This window comes from Procambarus clarkii, chromosome 36 (genome assembly GCF_040958095.1).
Source record: "Procambarus clarkii isolate CNS0578487 chromosome 36, FALCON_Pclarkii_2.0, whole genome shotgun sequence".
NCBI classification, from domain to species: Eukaryota; Metazoa; Arthropoda; class Malacostraca; order Decapoda; family Cambaridae; genus Procambarus; species Procambarus clarkii.
The window spans coordinates 19973718-19991688 of NC_091185.1; the positions used below are offsets into that span (position 1 = coordinate 19973718).

At 48.6% G+C, this 17971-nt stretch overlaps 1 protein-coding gene across 2 annotated transcripts in view; it reads right to left on the minus strand.

Moving 5' to 3' along the window:
* Positions 1-4626: 4626 nt before the first annotated feature.
* The window catches only part of LOC138371618 (uncharacterized), a 35079-nt gene continuing 21734 nt past the window's right edge, over positions 4627-17971 (minus strand). Inside the window, exons 2-3 of one of the 2 annotated variants that reach the window (XM_069336570.1) lie at positions 15872-15962; positions 4627-6250 (exon numbers count right to left, since the gene is read on the minus strand). In XM_069336570.1, the coding sequence (XP_069192671.1) occupies positions 5513-6250; positions 15872-15925 (792 nt within the window). In that variant the 5' untranslated portion in view covers positions 15926-15962 and the 3' untranslated portion in view covers positions 4627-5512. The remainder of the gene's footprint in view (positions 6251-15871; positions 15963-17971) is intronic. The other variant, XM_069336571.1, reaches the window with a different exon arrangement.

A 17971-nucleotide genomic window follows, 5' to 3' on the forward strand; every position in this document is an offset into this window, starting at 1 on the left:
TCTGACCTCTTCGTGATTCGATGACCGTTGACCTGACTCTATGGCTAACTTGTACAGAGGTGTAACTTTTACATTGTCTGCCGCCGCCTGACTGACGCCCGTGGTTTGTTCATCCTGCACGTGGCTTGTTCATGATGTTATGATCTTGAGGTTATCTTGAGATGATTTCGGGGCTTTTCAGTGTCCCCGCGGCCCGGTCCTCGACCAGGCCTCCACCCCCAGGAAGCAGCCCGTGACAGCTGACTAACACCCAGGTACCTATTTTACTGCTAGGTAACAGGGCCATAGGGTGAAAGAAACTCTGCCCATTGTTTCTCGCCGGCGCCTGGGATCGAACCCAGGACCACAGGATCACAAGTCCAGCGTGCTGTCCGCTCGGCCGACCGGCTCCCTATGTTCATGTATGATGTTCATGTACTATGTACTGCTCTCTTGTTACAGGGAGAGGGAGAGGGGGAGAGAGAGAGAGAGAGAGAGAGAGAGAGAGAGAGAGAGAGAGAGAGAGAGAGAGAGAGAGAGAGAGAGAGAGAGAGAGAGAGAGAGAGAGAGAGAGAGAGAGAGAGAGAGAGAGAGTGGAGAGAGAGGGAGAGAGGGAGAGAGGGAGAGAGAGGGAGAGAGGGAGAGAGGGAGGGAGAGGGAGGGAGAGGGAGAGAGAGGGAGAGAGGGAGGGAGAGAGGGAGGGAGAGGGAGGGAGAGAGAGGGAGAGAGAGGGAGAGAGAGAGGGAGGGAGGGAGGGAGAGAGAGAGAGAGAGAATCTCACCGATCTGTGAGATTTACATTTATTTAATTTATATTAATTTATATAGAATTTATATTTACTCTAATTTATATATTTCGATAGCAATTTTTATGATGTTTAGTTATTCTCACAAATAAATCCTTACACATTAGGGGGGTTTATATTAAATGTATATATATGAAGCCAATCAAACGACAGTATTAAACTACATATAGTAGTAAATAAATTTTGTAGGTGCCTTATCTTATTGTATGGTAGGCCTAGTCCACCAGGTATAACTAGGATTAAGACACCAAATAATCCTCCTGTGAGGCTAGCATCCACCACTCAAGTAACTGATGTACCAAGATTAATTTTTGCTTCCTCTTCTTGTTCCTGTCAATGGGCACTAGCTGTAAGCCGGAATCCTAATATATGACAGCTATATCAAATGAAACATTTATATTATATAAGATAAGGACCAAGGTTTAATTACCTGGGTTGAGTCGTTCGTTCTTGATCTAACCGGAAATAATCCTATCTACATAACATTACTGGCCGATAATGATTTAGATAAGATTTCGGAAAGACACTTCCCTTGTGGTTGTTGGCAGCGTGTTGATGATGGTAGAAGCACTAATTTGATCTCCATAACACTTCATCCCAGAGAGAATTATAGGAGCTCAATTTTCTCCAGCGACTCTGGTCTAAACAATGGCTGACCTCCCTAACCACTGATGCTCCTAGTTCTCTTTGTCCAGATGTCAGTAAGTGATAGAAGGGTCACATTTACTCTATTTTGATACTGATAATTAAGTTAATTCAAATTGATGTGTTTTTATGATGTAATAAGTCCAAAGACTACTGTATTAAGTATAATTCCCAACAGAATTGCTGGTGAATTTATAGCACTATGTGGCAATGATATCCCGTTTTCTATTGATGGAAAATTCCACTACAAGATACATTTTCTATGGGTTAACTTGTGTATACAACAACAGCAATATGATCTGCATATTGTATTTAATATTATTAAATGGCGTCGGGTTTTCCGACATAATTCCCCGGGGGGTTGCTCACAGGTCGAAGTTCTATTTAGAACAGACGAACACCGATACTCCTCCTTCAAATTATTAGATTAATTTGATGTAAGTAGTTAGTAATCACACATTTGTGTGTCTGTTCGTACAGGACAGATGTCCCATACTCGAGTTACAGGGGTTAGAAGTCTAATGCGATTTTATTTCCCTGTTAACTCTTTGGGAGGCTAAATTTCTAGCCTAATTACATATCATTCAACCGAGAGGACTGAATGTGATCGAGTATTACAATCAAGTATGATTCAGGGACTGTAGTGAGATCAGTGACATTAGATATAACTTGAAGCTTGTTCAGGTAACTGGTCACTGATATATACACTGAGGCCCATGGAATTCATCTTGATTAAATAATAAATGTATCAAAATTAGTCGTCGGATTAATTGAAGTTTAATTTAGTTGTTTCAGAGGATTGAATAGTCCATCATTAAAGTCAAGTATGGTTCTGAGACTGCAGTGGGTTCAGTGACATTGGTTGCAGTGACTTGTAGCTGTTAAGGCCGCTGTTCACTGATTTGCCACTGAGGCCTCATGAACTCATCTTCAGCTTTAAATTATGATATTAAGATCAACCTCTGTTGCTATAGTCAGCTGTAATCTCCTTAGTATAATGTTACTGAAGATATATAATCAGCTGACAAATTTAGATTTCTACTGGTATTGTTTATCTGCAGGCATAGGTCTCCTCAGGCTTAATACTGGAGCTGAGAGTAATTTGCCTCCTGCAGAATTTAGCATAGTTATGCCCTGATATTTAGTAGGGCTACTGATGAATTGATGGCAATAGTCTGTACCTACAAGGATACCGATGTCAGTGAGGTAGTCGGACTTAATATTATCTGCCAAATTTATTCCTCTTTTTCTCAGGAATTTGGCATTTGCTCCCAGACCTTGTACTTGTAGGTCTGCTGGTATTTTGTCCACCACAATGGCTTGTACTTGACAGACGTAGCTGCCTAAACGTACTGATGGTTGTACCCCTGGTAGACCTGAGGACCTGTATCTGTTTGAAACCGTGAGATATTGATTGGCATCTGGGTTACAGGCCTTAATTGTAGTTCATCTGTCAACTTTTTAGTGACATGTTCTCTGGGATCCTTGGTTAAACAACCCACGGGTATGGACCTAGGCCCTCTTATTCTGGATGGTAATTTGGGCAGTAGGCAAAGTCGTATTTCCTTTGGACTTTGCCGATTGGACACTAATTATTTGTTGCACCTTGCAGTACTGTACTGTGGTTGGAATGGTATCTTCCACCTTGGTTAGGAGACTTTGTTTTTGGTGTCTCCGCACAATGCTGCATGGTGCTGACCCTTGTTACCTCTATTACAGGTGTATAATTGGGTCTCACAGTCGTTGATGTTATGTTTCCTGAGGCACCTCGTGCAATGTTGCAAATCTTTGAGTCGCTCAACACAGGCGTCACTATCAGGAAAATTAGGGCAGTGGTACATTGAATGTTTCTCATTGCAGAACAAACATGTTCCATAGCTTCCAGTACCCTTTGGTGTCACGTTCTTGGGTGACACAGTAACTAGAGGCTTGGAGGGTCCCACTGCATATACGCCCACACTGCCACTGTTCCACTTTGGTGTTGATTTATATTGTTTCGATTGATTTGGAGTACCGTTGGTACTCTGTGGTTTACTATTATTGGTTTCTGAAGGTTTACTTGGTGGTTTTAATTTGTCATGTGTTCGTAATTGATGAACTGCTGAATGTAAACCTTCAGATATTTCATTCATAGATAAGATAGTTTTATTGTAATGAGCACTCATTTGTCTCAATATGTCCCTAGGTATTTTCTCCTGGACAATTATTTTCAAGACCCACTCAGCCCCGTTTGTATTGGCTGTCAGGCTGAGGGCTTTGACTATTGATTCTACCTCCAGCTTGAAAACTTGGAGTGAATCGGCTGAAGCCTCCGGTGAGGGTAAATGCAACAGGTCATGAACTAAATGTGATGTTCTTACTGTCACGGCGGTTCGAGTAGGGTGTGTGCACAAGACAACGAGGCCAGTGTTGGAGTCGCACCCCTAAATATGTGATGCTGAACCCCCTCTCCAAGATCAAGAGGCGTACAGGTGTGATCTCCTAGGTAAATTACAAGCACTCGTGTCCATTCAACCTGTTCTCGCAAATTTAATAAGTCAATATTGACTTATTAAATATGTGCATAGGTGACATACTTAACATAATAGTTTCCCTTGAAAAGCTTCATAGAAAACACCGACCTTACCTAACCTACTTAGTATGTTAAGATAAGCATCTTATTGCTTCGTAATTACAATTATTACCTAACCTATACTTATAATAGGTTAAGTAACAATTGTAATTACGAAGCTATAAGATGCTTATTTTAACATACTAAGTAGGTTAGGTAAGGTCGGTGTTTTCTATGAAGCTTTTCAAGGGAAACTATTATGTTTAGTATGTCACCTATGCACGCAACTAATAAGTCAATATTGACTTATTAAATTTGCGAGAACGGGTTGCTTCCTTATTGTGTGCGTGGCTACTGCATCTTGTGTATAATGATCATTTACCAATTTCTTCCACCTAATGTGACGAAGACCATCCTAAACTACTACAATGTAGTTGTTTACACTACTGTAAACTAGTGTTAACTATCATAGACTACTACAGTGTAGTAGTTCATGCTGGTCCTTGGAGGCTATGTTGTTCTCGTACTGCTCTACTGCTTTGAATTTCTGTGTATTCATTCCTCTTAACTATATTGTGGTTCACATCTCTTGTGTATGCACTACAGACCTGTTTTTAGTTGCAAGGATTCTCATTCAGAATACTAATAAAATTTATAACTATATTTGTAGTCAAATATCAAGACACCAAACACATCCGATTTCATTTAAAAGAATCTATTCATGACATTGCAGTGCCAGCCATTATTTTTAGGACATGAAGGATGTTGTCTTCCCAAATAGCAGTCTTATATTGATAATTTCTGCCGGCACTGACATGTGGCTTGTCTGTACCTGTGTAGAAGGGAAGTGGTGTACAAAGACCTTTAAGTTATTATTTTAAGAGAAAAATCTTTTGAGCAGATGTGAGGATCAGTCCAACATCCTGGGTCACCCAGACACTTGTCTTAACCTACGCACTGCAATATACTCAAAAGTAATGTAAACTAGGGTCTGCCCAAACCTGTTGGGAATTTGGAGGCACCGAGACTGTACCCAATACATCTCTGATATATCATGGTATCGCAATTGTATTTGTGCATTTAATGGAATCATTTGGTGGAAAACTGTATTACCTATACTAGATTTTGCAGGTTACGTGTAAAAATTGGATTGGGCACCAGCTTGGTGCTTACAAATTGCTCGTGGGTTTGGCCAGACTCCATGTTGTTTAAATTTCCCGACTCCATGTTTTGAGCATATTGCACTGCATGCGTTAAGGTGCACTTCTGGCTGGCCGACACACTGCTCCTATCATCCTGCTCCAAAGATTTACTCAGACATATGTTACTGCGAGTTGTTACTGTGTATGATTAAGATTAGGGTTGTCTGAAAAGATAAGTTTAGAGTTAGATATATATAGACCTGCATTTTTTGTTGGTATTGGGGTATACCCAGTAGGCCTACACCCACTGTCTTGTTGGTTCTGTGGTGTCTCAATGATAACCTTGATGGATTAGTTCTTTCCTCACTAAAATATTGTTTTTTAAACTTTTTACATGTTTATTTTCTTTATGATGACCTTATTTGGATGGATGAATTTGAGTTCCATTCCTGTCAAGAAATCCATTCCAATGATCATTGGATCAAAACCATCATAAACATAGACATCTAAGTATGATGTCTTTCCTTGGAGATAAATAGGCACATTCTTTATTTTGTGCTTAAGAAGGATTTCTTCACCCAAGGCATTAGTAACGGTAAGTGTAGTGGTAGCTTCTTGTGCTCTCAGTTTAAGATGCTGTTGAAGATTTGGGTGAATGAATGTCAAGGCAGAATCTGTGTCAACAAGAGCTGGCACTTTGTATTTACCCACATGGCACCACATTATTAAGTCATCTTCAGCTTTGACCATCATGATGTGGTAACAACCACGAACTAGAAGAGTCGGGTGGGTGGGTGACATCTTGATAGAACAGTGGTAGTTGTAGAATACATCAAGACCCAACAGATGAGGCATATTTTCCATCACCTCCATCACCGAGTGGATCACAATCTTCTTTTCACAAGTTAGGGTCACCCTCAACCTGCCAATCGATGCAGGCAGGCACTGAGTACCATCAGTAACAGACTTTATTTTATCCAGTAATCCACACACTATTACAGTCTGCAGAGGAATTGTCGAGAAGGTGGATCCAGAGTCCAGGTAGAACTCGAGGCGATGTTTGCCGATCTTGCAGGGAAGACACAAGGTATGGCCACACCCTCGTGATTCTCTCTTCAAATGAAGTTCCTGTGAAAACAAATTGTTTTTAGCATCCGTGTTATTTATATTGAAAGAGTCGAGAATAAAATACAAAAAGTCAGAGTAATGCCAGGTAAATACATAGTAATAATAATAATAATAATAATAACCTGTAGGTAACAACCACAAATATGTCCAAATAAAAGCCGAGGACACTAGTTCATCCAAGTCCCTGTACCAGGCACAGATCTTGCAAAAGTTTATTACCTATGTATTAAACGTTTATTATTAAATAGTTAATTATTCACCACAAACTTTAAAGTCTACAAGTAGTACCAAACAGCTCTACCAGCAGAGACCTTAACAGAGACCAAGGGCCCGGCTGGCAGACCTTTTATAGCACTACTGGTCGATCCTAAAAAGTTCCGCCGGCAGTGCCACCAAGTCTCCGTCGGCAGTGCCACGAAGTCTTCGTCGGGAGTGCCACCAAGTCTCCGTCGGCAGTGCCACCAAGTCTCCGCCGGCAGTGCCACCAAGTCTCCGTCGGCAGTGCCACGAAGTTTTCGTCGGCAGTGCCACCAAGTCTCCGCCGGCAGTGCCACCAAGTCTCCGCCGGCAGTGCCACCAAGGCTCCGCCGGCAGTGCCACCAAGGCTCCGCCGGCAGTGCCACCAAGGCTCCGCCGGCAGTGCCACCAAGGCTCCGCCGGCAGTGCCACCAAGGCTCCGCCGGCAGTGCCACCAAGTCTCCGCCGGCAGTGCCACCAAGGCTCCGCCGGCAGTGCCACCAAGGCTTCGCCGGCAAAATAATAAACCAGGATTTTTACACAACTCCCCCATGCACGCGAGCTACGTCAATAGGTCGTTCTATCTCTTCGCCCTTACTTCATTACACACTGAAATCACAATAGTGTGATGCATCAAATGAACAAATCCACAAGGGGAAGTAAGGGCGAGAGGTAGAACGGCCTATTAACATAGCTCGAGTGCATGGGGGAATTGTGTAAAATCCTGGTTTGTGTCTCGGAGAGGCTGCAGGATCCAAGTAAATTCAGTAGAATTTCTGGTTGCAATTCTTTTACCATGTCGTAGCTCAGTCTATTAAGGCAGCGTCTGGGATGCTCTCGGACGTAGTAGGTTCGAATCCTCGTCACGGCCCTTGTGGATTTGTTCATTAGTCCTCTTAGTTATGGCACCAATCTTGTCGCAATCTTTTGTTCGTTTTCAATTTTGAGTGCTTCACAAGGTGCGATTCCATACCGGTGCTGCATATGTATTGGTGAATGAAGCGTTGTATAGATTGCCTTGAAGGAGTCCTGATGTAGGTTTATAAACTATGTTCTTATATTTACCAGCGTCCCATATGCCACCGATGTTATCCTGTTTATGTGTGCCTCCTGTGTGAGTGTTGGAACTGTACCTTCTCCCAGATCCTTCTCTCTCTCACATTCCTGTAGTTGTCTTCTTCGTGTGGTGTAGCTGCCTTGTGGTCTCTTCTCTCCCTTTCCCATCTTCATTACCTTACACTTGTCGGAACAAAATTCCAGCCTCCATTTGTTTGACCACTCCCTGAGTTTGTCTAGGTCCTCCTTTAACGTCCTGCAGTCCTCCTCTGATTTTACGTTCCTCATCAGCTTTGCATCATCAGCAAACATTGACATGTGTGAGCTCACTCTTTCGGGAAGGTCATTCACATAAATTAGGAACAGCAGTGGTCCCAAGACCAAGCCTTGTGGGACCCCACTTGTTACATTCCTCCGGCTTGACATCTCCTCTCTCACCGAGTCTCTGCTTTCTGTCCTTCCGGTACTCCCTGACCCAATCCAGTGTTGTCCCAGTTATCCCAGCCTGCCTCTCCATCTTGTACAACAGCTTTTCATGAATAACTGTAAAATGTTTTTTGACAATCTAGAAAAATAGTCTGCCGAACCTTATTTTTCCTGTTATTTTAGTAACCGTGACATAAAACTTAATCAAATTTGTTAGGCACGACTTTCCATTTCTAAATCTTCCCATTTCCATTTCTATATCTAAATTGAGCTTGTGTGAAATAGTCGACCCTGTGAAGATGGTCCACCATTCTCCACCTGACTATCTTCTCCAGCACTTTACACAATACTTGTCAATGACTGTAAATCACTTGTCTGTAACTTACAGCTCACTTTCTATCTCATTTTTCGAATATTTAAACTACAGTTTCCTTTTACCAGATTTCTGGGATAAGCACAGCTATCAGAAAATCTAATACAATAACCACAATTGCCGTGAATCACCACAAGGGATTGCTTGGGATGCTACATAAGCTTACTAGCATTAACTAGTAAGACCGACACCTCTTTATCAATGTTAGACTAGTATCTGGTGACTCTTAGTCCAATGTTATTATTTGCTCTTTGAAGAGTAGGGTTCAAAACGTAACTCCCCAAGAGTAGTCAATCTACGTCATGACTTCTGTTAACATCACTATGACGTCACTGAGTTGCCTCTGTCTTTGTAACATTGTTTTGGCCATGGTTTCACGGCCGGTTACGGTGTAACGCTCCATGGTAACGATTATGTTATTGTCACTTGTATACATCCCTATTGTGTTCAGCAGCAGTAGCAGAACACACCAGTTCTAGCACAAGTAGCAGCCTCTACAGCACCATCAGTAGCAGGAATACTAGCCACAACAATAGTAGGAACAACAGTGGTATCATCAGCAGGAGCAGCAAGAACAATAGGAACAGTAACAGCAGGAATAGCAGCAGAAACAGCAGTAGAAACAGCAACAGCAGGAACAGCAGCAGGAGCAGTTGAAGGTACTACTTTGTCACACTCACATAACAGCCACGGGTAGAGCGAGGCGCCACCCTGGATAAATTGTGTAAACAAAGCCTTGTTTAGTGAATGACACCCTCCTGTTCGCGCAGATTTGTGAATGAAGGGAGCTGCCTACAACGACCAGGTGGACGATGTTTACGTTGGCTGTGCCAACAAACACTCCCACTATTTTCCTACTCAGAAAAAGGGGCACGAATTGGTAGGTTGTGTGTGAACTTGCCCAATTGTGCCAGCTCCCTTTTACTTACCTAACAGTGTCTACGAGGCAGTGAGGTCTAGCTCTTGGCGCCCCGCCTCCTAACCTTATTGTACCTGTGGTGTTATAATTTATCTATTCTGACATTAAAATTCTTTTGCTCGAATCTGGATTTCAAGTCGTGGATAGGTGGCTTCCACAACTTTTCCTTTACTCGCCTAGTTGTGCGTGCGGGGATTGAGGTCCAGCTCTTTGGTCTCGCCACACGACTCTCAATCATCTGGTGTACAGGTTCCTGAGCTTATTATGCTCTATCATACCTAAATTTGAAACTGAACAGGACATTCCAAATGTTGACCACGCGTACAGGGTACTAATAGCGCCAAGCCATTACCACTATATAGCACTGGGAAGGGGTCAGGATAAGGATTTAGGATAGGATGAGGAGAAGGAATGGTGCCCAACCACTTCGACGGTCGGGGATTGAACGCCGACCAGCATGAAGCGAGACCGTCTCTCTCCCGTATAACCCTTGGCCTATATAATAATAATAATAATAACCTTGGGTTGTGAAGTTTGTCCAGCCTCGTGGCTGAGGAAAAAGACCTATAGGTTTCGTAGGTGGTTAAGTAAAGGATAAGAGACTCCCTGCCACAAACGGAAGACACCCCCCCCCCTCCCGCCACGGACGGAAGACACACCTCACCTCCCGCCACGGACGGAAGACACACCTCCCCTCCCGCCACGGACGGAAGACACCCCTCACCTCCCGCCACGGACGGAAGACACCCCTCACCTCCCGCCACGGACGGAAGACACACCTCACCTCCCGCCACGGACGGAAGACACACCTCACCTCCCGCCACGGACGGAAGACACACCTCACCTCCCGCCACGGACGGAAGACACCCCTCACCTCCCGCCACGGACGGAAGACACCCCTCACCTCCCGCCACGGACGGAAGACACCCTTCACCTCCCGCCACGGACGGAAGACACCCCTCACCTCCCGCCACGGACGGAAGACACACCTCACCTCCCGCCACGGACGGAAGACACACCTCACCTCCCGCCACGGACGGAAGACACACCTCACCTCCCGCCACGGACGGAAGACACACCTCACCTCCCGCCACGGACGGAAGACACACCTCACCTCCCGCCACGGACGGAAGACACACCTCACCTCCCGCCAAAGACGGAAGACACCCCCCCCTCCCGCCACGGACGGAAGACACCCCTCACCTCCCGCCACGGACGGAAGACACCCCTCACCTCCCGCCACGGACGGAAGACACACCTCACCTCCCGCCACGGACGGAAGACACACCTCCCGCCACGGACGGAAGACACCCCTCACCTCCCGCCACGGACGGAAGACACACCTCACCTCCCGCCACGGACGGAAGACACACCTCACCTCCCGCCACGGACGGAAGACACACCTCACCTCCCGCCACGGACGGAAGACACCCCTCACCTCCCGCCACGGACGGAAGACACCCCTCACCTCCCGCCACGGACGGAAGACACCCCCCCCCTCCCGCCACGGACGGAAGACACCCCTCACCTCCCGCCACGGACGGAAGACACCCCTCACCTCCCGCCACGGACGGAAGACACACCTCACCTCCCGCCACGGACGGAAGACACACCTCCCGCCACGGACGGAAGACACCCCTCACCTCCCGCCACGGACGGAAGACACCCCTCACCTCCCGCCACGGACGGAAGACACCCCCCCCTCCCGCCACGGACGGAAGACACCCCTCACCTCCCGCCACGGACGGAAGACACACCTCACCTCCCGCCACGGACGGAAGACACACCTCACCTCCCGCCACGGACGGAAGACACACCTCACCTCCCGCCACGGACGGAAGACACCCCTCACCTCCCGCCACGGACGGAAGACACCCCTCACCTCCCGCCACGGACGGAAGACACCCTTCACCTCCCGCCACGGACGGAAGACACCCCTCACCTCCCGCCACGGACGGAAGACACACCTCACCTCCCGCCACGGACGGAAGACACACCTCACCTCCCGCCACGGACGGAAGACACACCTCACCTCCCGCCACGGACGGAAGACACACCTCACCTCCCGCCACGGACGGAAGACACACCTCACCTCCCGCCACGGACGGAAGACACACCTCACCTCCCGCCACGGACGGAAGACACACCTCACCTCCCGCCAAAGACGGAAGACACCCCCCCCTCCCGCCACGGACGGAAGACACCCCTCACCTCCCGCCACGGACGGAAGACACCCCTCACCTCCCGCCACGGACGGAAGACACACCTCACCTCCCGCCACGGACGGAAGACACACCTCCCGCCACGGACGGAAGACACACCTCACCTCCCGCCACGGACGGAAGACACACCTCACCTCCCGCCACGGACGGAAGACACCCCTCACCTCCCGCCACGGACGGAAGACACCCCTCACCTCCCGCCACGGACGGAAGACACCCCCCCCCTCCCGCCACGGACGGAAGACACCCCTCACCTCCCGCCACGGACGGAAGACACCCCTCACCTCCCGCCACGGACGGAAGACACACCTCACCTCCCGCCACGGACGGAAGACACACCTCCCGCCACGGACGGAAGACACCCCTCACCTCCCGCCACGGACGGAAGACACACCTCACCTCCCGCCACGGACGGAAGACACACCTCACCTCCCGACACGGACGGAAGACACACCTCACCTCCCGCCACGGACGGAAGACACCTCACCTCCCGCCACGGACGGAAGACACCCCCCCCCCTCCCGCCACGGATGGAAGACACCCCCCGGCCACGGACAGAAGAGACCCCCCCACAGGGATGGCAGAGATACTCCCCCCCCCACACCACACCCACACGCACAAGTTACACCACACCCACAGCCGCCGGCGGACACCAGCCAACAAACTCGCAAACTCTACAGCTCCTGGCAAGCTAACGACCCGTCCTCAGGTCAGGCTCGTTATAGCAGCGACCCCCCCCCCCCTCAGACACACTCATTTTTTTACGTATTTTAAATTTTTTATTTTATTTTGTTTTATTTTTTATTTCATTTTTTTACGCATTTACAAAAGTTGGTTCCTGTTTATAAATTAATATTAATATATATTAAAGTTGTATGTATAGTTTGGCGTAGGTCAGGTTAGGTGTTTAGGTTCTGATAGCGATTATTTGTATTCGAATTTCGTGGGTTTAGAGTTGCAATTAGAGCAGAGGTCGTCAGCGGAGCCCTGTTCGTCACCAGTTGTGTGTGTGTGTAATTACCAAAGTGTAGTTACAGGATGAGAGCTACGCTCGTGGTGTCCCGTCTTCCCAGTACTATTTACTTTTTTTCTTTTTTTATTTATAAAATAAAATAAAAAGCAACACAGAACAATACAATGCAAATGTCACACCAAAAAGCTGAACTCATGTGAACATAGAATAAAAAACACAGTGGACAATTGTCATGGAGCAAAACTTAAATGAGAACACATGAAACAACAAAGCGCAATACATTAGAACACACAATAAGAAACTGCACAACCCAGACAGGGCGCGCCAAGTTACATACATTAAAAACCACACAAGGGCGCAAAATAAACATTCAGAAGCAAAGGTACAAAATAATACAAATTTTCAAAACACACACACAACCCATGGAACACCCGGCACACACAGTACAGAAACATGCAAACGTTCGACCGGAACACACAGGAACCGGTAAACAAGTGGCAACTACAATCCAGACACACATGAAATAAAATACCGGAACACACAGGAGCCAGCAAAAAAAAAAAACACACACACCATAAGCACACACACATACAGAACACCATACAAACACAACAGTCCAACACACATGGGAAAACACGTTACAGTATGAACTAAACACACAAAAAAACAATTTACATAAAGGCCTAAAATAGGCAAACAAAACAAACACATAGCAGACAATACAATAAGTTATAAACGTTCCGGGAGCATATAATGTAAGCACAAACACTACGCATATTTATCGGAAAACTCCCGCATCGGAAACCACAAGCAGTATGCCTCCCAAACAAGCTTGACATCATCGGACACCAGTCTACTAGGCGACGCACAAGGCTGAAGCATCAGCTCCGGCACCCCATAAACAAAACACTTCACCCTCGGTACCCAAATAGTATAGGGGCACCACGGCGCCGGATACACCCGGATATCCACAGTAAGTTCCAAAGCCTGCAATGCATCGAGCGGGACCCCGAAGGCCGGTACCACAGGGCCATAGTACAAGGGGTTCGAACACCAGGAGATGGACAAGGGTAACCACAGAGGTCCGTACTGATAGTCACATGGTTCTTCACTCCAAGGGTAACCACAGGGAACGCACACACGCCATTGCCACTGCCACCGAGCACAGGAGCAGAGGCCTCCCGCCACACATTTTTCGTGAGGACCATCACGAGGCCACGATCACTAGGGGCAACCTCCCAAGGAGGGGAGGCACCAGCAGTAGGCGCCGGAAGCGTCACAGGAGGCAGCACAAGCCCCCCATCACATCACTCTCCACATTCTCTCACTCTGCAGCCCACCCACGAGGGGGCGACACACTCCAAGCCCTCTGGGAACGCTTGGACAGAGGCCTCTGATCATGTGAACTGTCGCCCCCAGCAGGAGGCAGCCTAGTAGACCCCACGGCCAGCCGCAATTCACTGGACAACACACGATCCAGAAAAACACCAGCCTCACCCACAGGGGGTACAGGCCCACACCTCACAGGCAACACAGGAGCTGCAGACAGGGCCGGCGGAGGCGAGAAAACAGACGACGGGGGCGGGTCCTCATCCCCCACCACCCCGACACCCACACCACCAATCGCACTTACCGGAGCGGCGCCCATCACCACGTCCAACCTCTCACAAGGGGTACCACCCACAATCGAGACATCCTCACGCTCGGGCAAGAGAGGGAAATCCGCTTCATGAAACACATTAATCCGATCATACATCAGAGTGTCGCAGGCAGCAGCCAAATATCCAACGTAGCCGCATTTAAAACACGTCCGAGTCTGCCCATGGTAGAAGCAGACCATAAATTTAGCAAGAGCGAGAGAAGAAAGCACATTCCCATTAAGAACCATCTTAGCGGTTCTGTAGCCATTACTGAGTCCCTTAAAGTCCCCGGTTGTGTATCTACAGACACGAATAGAGCCCACACATCCATACCTGGCAAGAGCCTGACGGAGAAGATCCTCAGACATTTCAAACGGCGCATTCTTAATAGACACGTATGTGTACTCTACACTCAAATTCGTCTCAGTCACAGAGCCGAGACCGCTGCTCAGCCCCACCACCTTGTCCTTATACTGGTCGAGAAACCTCCGGAACAAGCAACTCTCAGCGAACTTCACAACCACTCTGTCCTCACGAACAACTTGCAGACCTATACTACACTACACTGTAGTGTACAAACGTACAAACCTGTAGACCGACGAGATCTTCCACTTTCACGCCCATAACTGCAAACAAAGTGTTGCTGACGATGCCAATATCCACCCGACAGGTAAATGTCAGCCCAGCTGAGTCCTTCCTCCACAGTGGTGGCACGTAAGTCTTCTTCTTGAGAATAGGTGCAGTTTGCATGAAGGGTTTACCCTCTCGATGACTGCACCAGGACAGATGTAAAGAGACGCATTGACGTTGAGGAGGAGAAGAAAGTCAAAAGTGTTAGATGTGTCGGGCCATAGTGGCGACGAAAACAAAGGCGGACGTTAGAGGGAGATTCGCCGCACCATAGGGCGGGATATCGAGTTCATGGCGGCAGCTGCTCCATGCACGGCGTAGCATTGTGCGCAAGACGTCAACTAATATTTCTCTGGAAACTTGTATATCGGAAAGGTCAAGCAGTATGCATCCCAAATCCCCCACATGTCAGGGGACACCCAGCCACCAGGCGGTGCCTACGGCCGAGACATCTTATCCGGCACCCTATAAACAAACTCCTTCACTCATGACACTCAGACAGTGGATGAGCACCACGGGATCGGAAGCACCCGGGCATCCCGATAAGGGCCCAACACCGGACCCTCACAGGGCAAGACCCCAGCAGTCGGGACTAGGCTTCCCCAAGACCGGGGCAATGAAGGAGGGGAAACTGAAGGGGAAGCAGGCGCGGCATCGACCCCACCACAGGGCACAGGAGCCGAGGCCCCCCGGCGCACATGTTTCCATGGTGCTCCGTCACAGGTAGCTCCGAAGTTGCTACCTCTGCCCCCCTCCTGCGTCTCCTGCTGTTAGATCCCCACATTGGGCGGTTGCCCCTGATGATCGGGAACTCGTTATGGTGTCGACGAGGTTCTATGTTAACCCCGTCAACTTCGGAGCACCATGACGAGTTCCCAATCATCAGGGGCAACCCCTCACTGTGGGGGATCCAACAGCAGGAGACGTAGAAGGGGGGGCACAGGTAGCAACTTTGGAGCCCCTCATCAACATCCACGGCAGGGGACGCCAGAGCACCATACTCCCCCACCAACTCCCAAGGCACACACGAAGGGGAGACACACTCCGAGCCCGCCACGAGCGCTTCGAGACAGGCTGCACCACACCGCCCCCAGCAGGCCCCTCTGCAGGCACAGCCACCATCTTCACATCCACACAGGCCACACCTGCACCGTTCGAAGAGTCCACAGAGGCCACATCGCCTGCACTCTCCACATCATCCAGGGAAACAGCCTCAGAATACCGACGTGCACGCTTCTGTAAAGGGAAGGAAAGAGCAGAACTACAGTCACCAACACACACAGGCACGGCAAGCACCTCCCCCTGCCGAATCCACCCGCCCCCCCCCCCCACCAAAACAGCAGAACCGGCGTCTCCGGGAGCCGGTACCACATCTACAGGCGGGGTTGGGACATGAACCTCCACTGGGACATCCCGCACTACACACAGCACAGGCGACGGCCCGACACCCACACACACCAGCTCAACAATACCAGGGACCACAGCAGTGACCAGACGTGTCGCATAGGCCGTAGAACCCCCCTCAACAGGTGTAGCAGCAGACAGGCAATCAGACGCCTCAGGCACAGCACCCACTCCGTCCTCAGAACCATCCGAACGCAACAGGGGCGGAAAATCCTCTGCACGAAAAAACATGCACCCTACCAGTCGCTCCCACGTCACATGCTGCAGCCAGATGACCCTCGTGACCACACCGATAACAGGTGCACAGTTGACCCCGATATAAGCAGCGGAGTGTGTAACACAACACGGACATCGACGACGGTACACTACACTTCAGCGACATCGTCAGGGTGCGAGAGCCATCAAGCATACCAACACAGTGCCCGGCAGGGACCCTGTTCCAACGAATACTTAACACTGTCCCAAATCGTTCAAAACAGTAGGTTAAAAAGACATCCTGAAATTCGAAGGGGCCTCCATGTATCGCCACAGATGTCAAGGTGACACTAAGATTCACCACCTTAACAGAACCAATAGGAGTAAATAGTAAGTCCCCCAGCCCTTTACCTTAACAGTAAATAGGAGCTGCCTCGTATGGGCCAATAGGCCTTCTGCAGTTGCCTTTGTTCTTATGTTCTTAACCAGCAGTATCAGGGAGAGGATAAACACACACCGCTCGAGAGGGTAAACTCACACCGCTCGAGAAACGCCTGAAAGGCAGCCTGGAGGTGGAACTTGACCAAAGCACGGTTGCCCTGAAGCAGCTGGACGCCTTCTAGGCCCAACTGCTGCACATGTAGCACGTCCACCAGGGCGACACCAACCAACGGATAGTCCACCGGCACCGTAAATGCCAGACCATCCGACAATGTCCTCTTCACTGGAGGGGTAAACCACCACCAGCAGGGCAAATAAGCAATCACCCAACGTAAACACTTGCCAGGAGTGGAGAGACCTCAGGAACGTCTGACCTGGCCGGTGGTCACCACGCAACTCCCTAAGTCCCCATATTGTGACTGAAAAACAGTCACCCCGCAGTGGCAAACAACCACCCGACAGGGCAACCAACAATCGCCCAATGTCAAGTACTCTTTACTGGGAAGTAAAGTCCCCCAGCCCAGTACTCTGGGGTACTTCCCAGCACCTAGTTTGTCGTATAACGCTTTGAAACTACTGACGGTTTTGGCCTTCACCACCTTCTCACTTAACTTGTTCCAACCGTCTACAACTCAGAATAAAACGTTTTTCATTCATTAACTGTGAGATTGGCGGGTGGATTAACATACATATGGCCTTTGTTTGATGAGGACGGACGGGAGATTAAACACAGTTGGAATCCGAACACCATAGGCATGTATTCGAAAACCTGGTATTGAAACTGGCCAGTCCCTGGAGGCCTGGTCGAGGACCGGGCCGCGGGGACGCTAAGCCCCGAAACCTGGTTGAGGCTCACTGCTCGATTTCCTCACCACAAATCTGACCAAACCCTGGCTTTCTCACAAATACTGGCCTCCGAAACACTATCACTCCTTAACTCCTTGTCGTGTATCCAAATTAATAACAACTTTTCCACTTCTTCAAGTATTTGTGGTCTTTGTTTCGTTATTGTTCAGACTCCTTTTGCCACTTTAGCACTCATAATCTCATTTTTCTTCTTAAGTATTGTGCATATTGTTGATGTGGCTTTGTTGTACTGCCTACAAAGTTCAACAACACGTGTACCGTTCTCATGCTTCCAAATGATCTCTTGTTTCTCCTCTATTGTCATCCTGACATGGGCTTTCTGGCTTTTATCCTTAAAA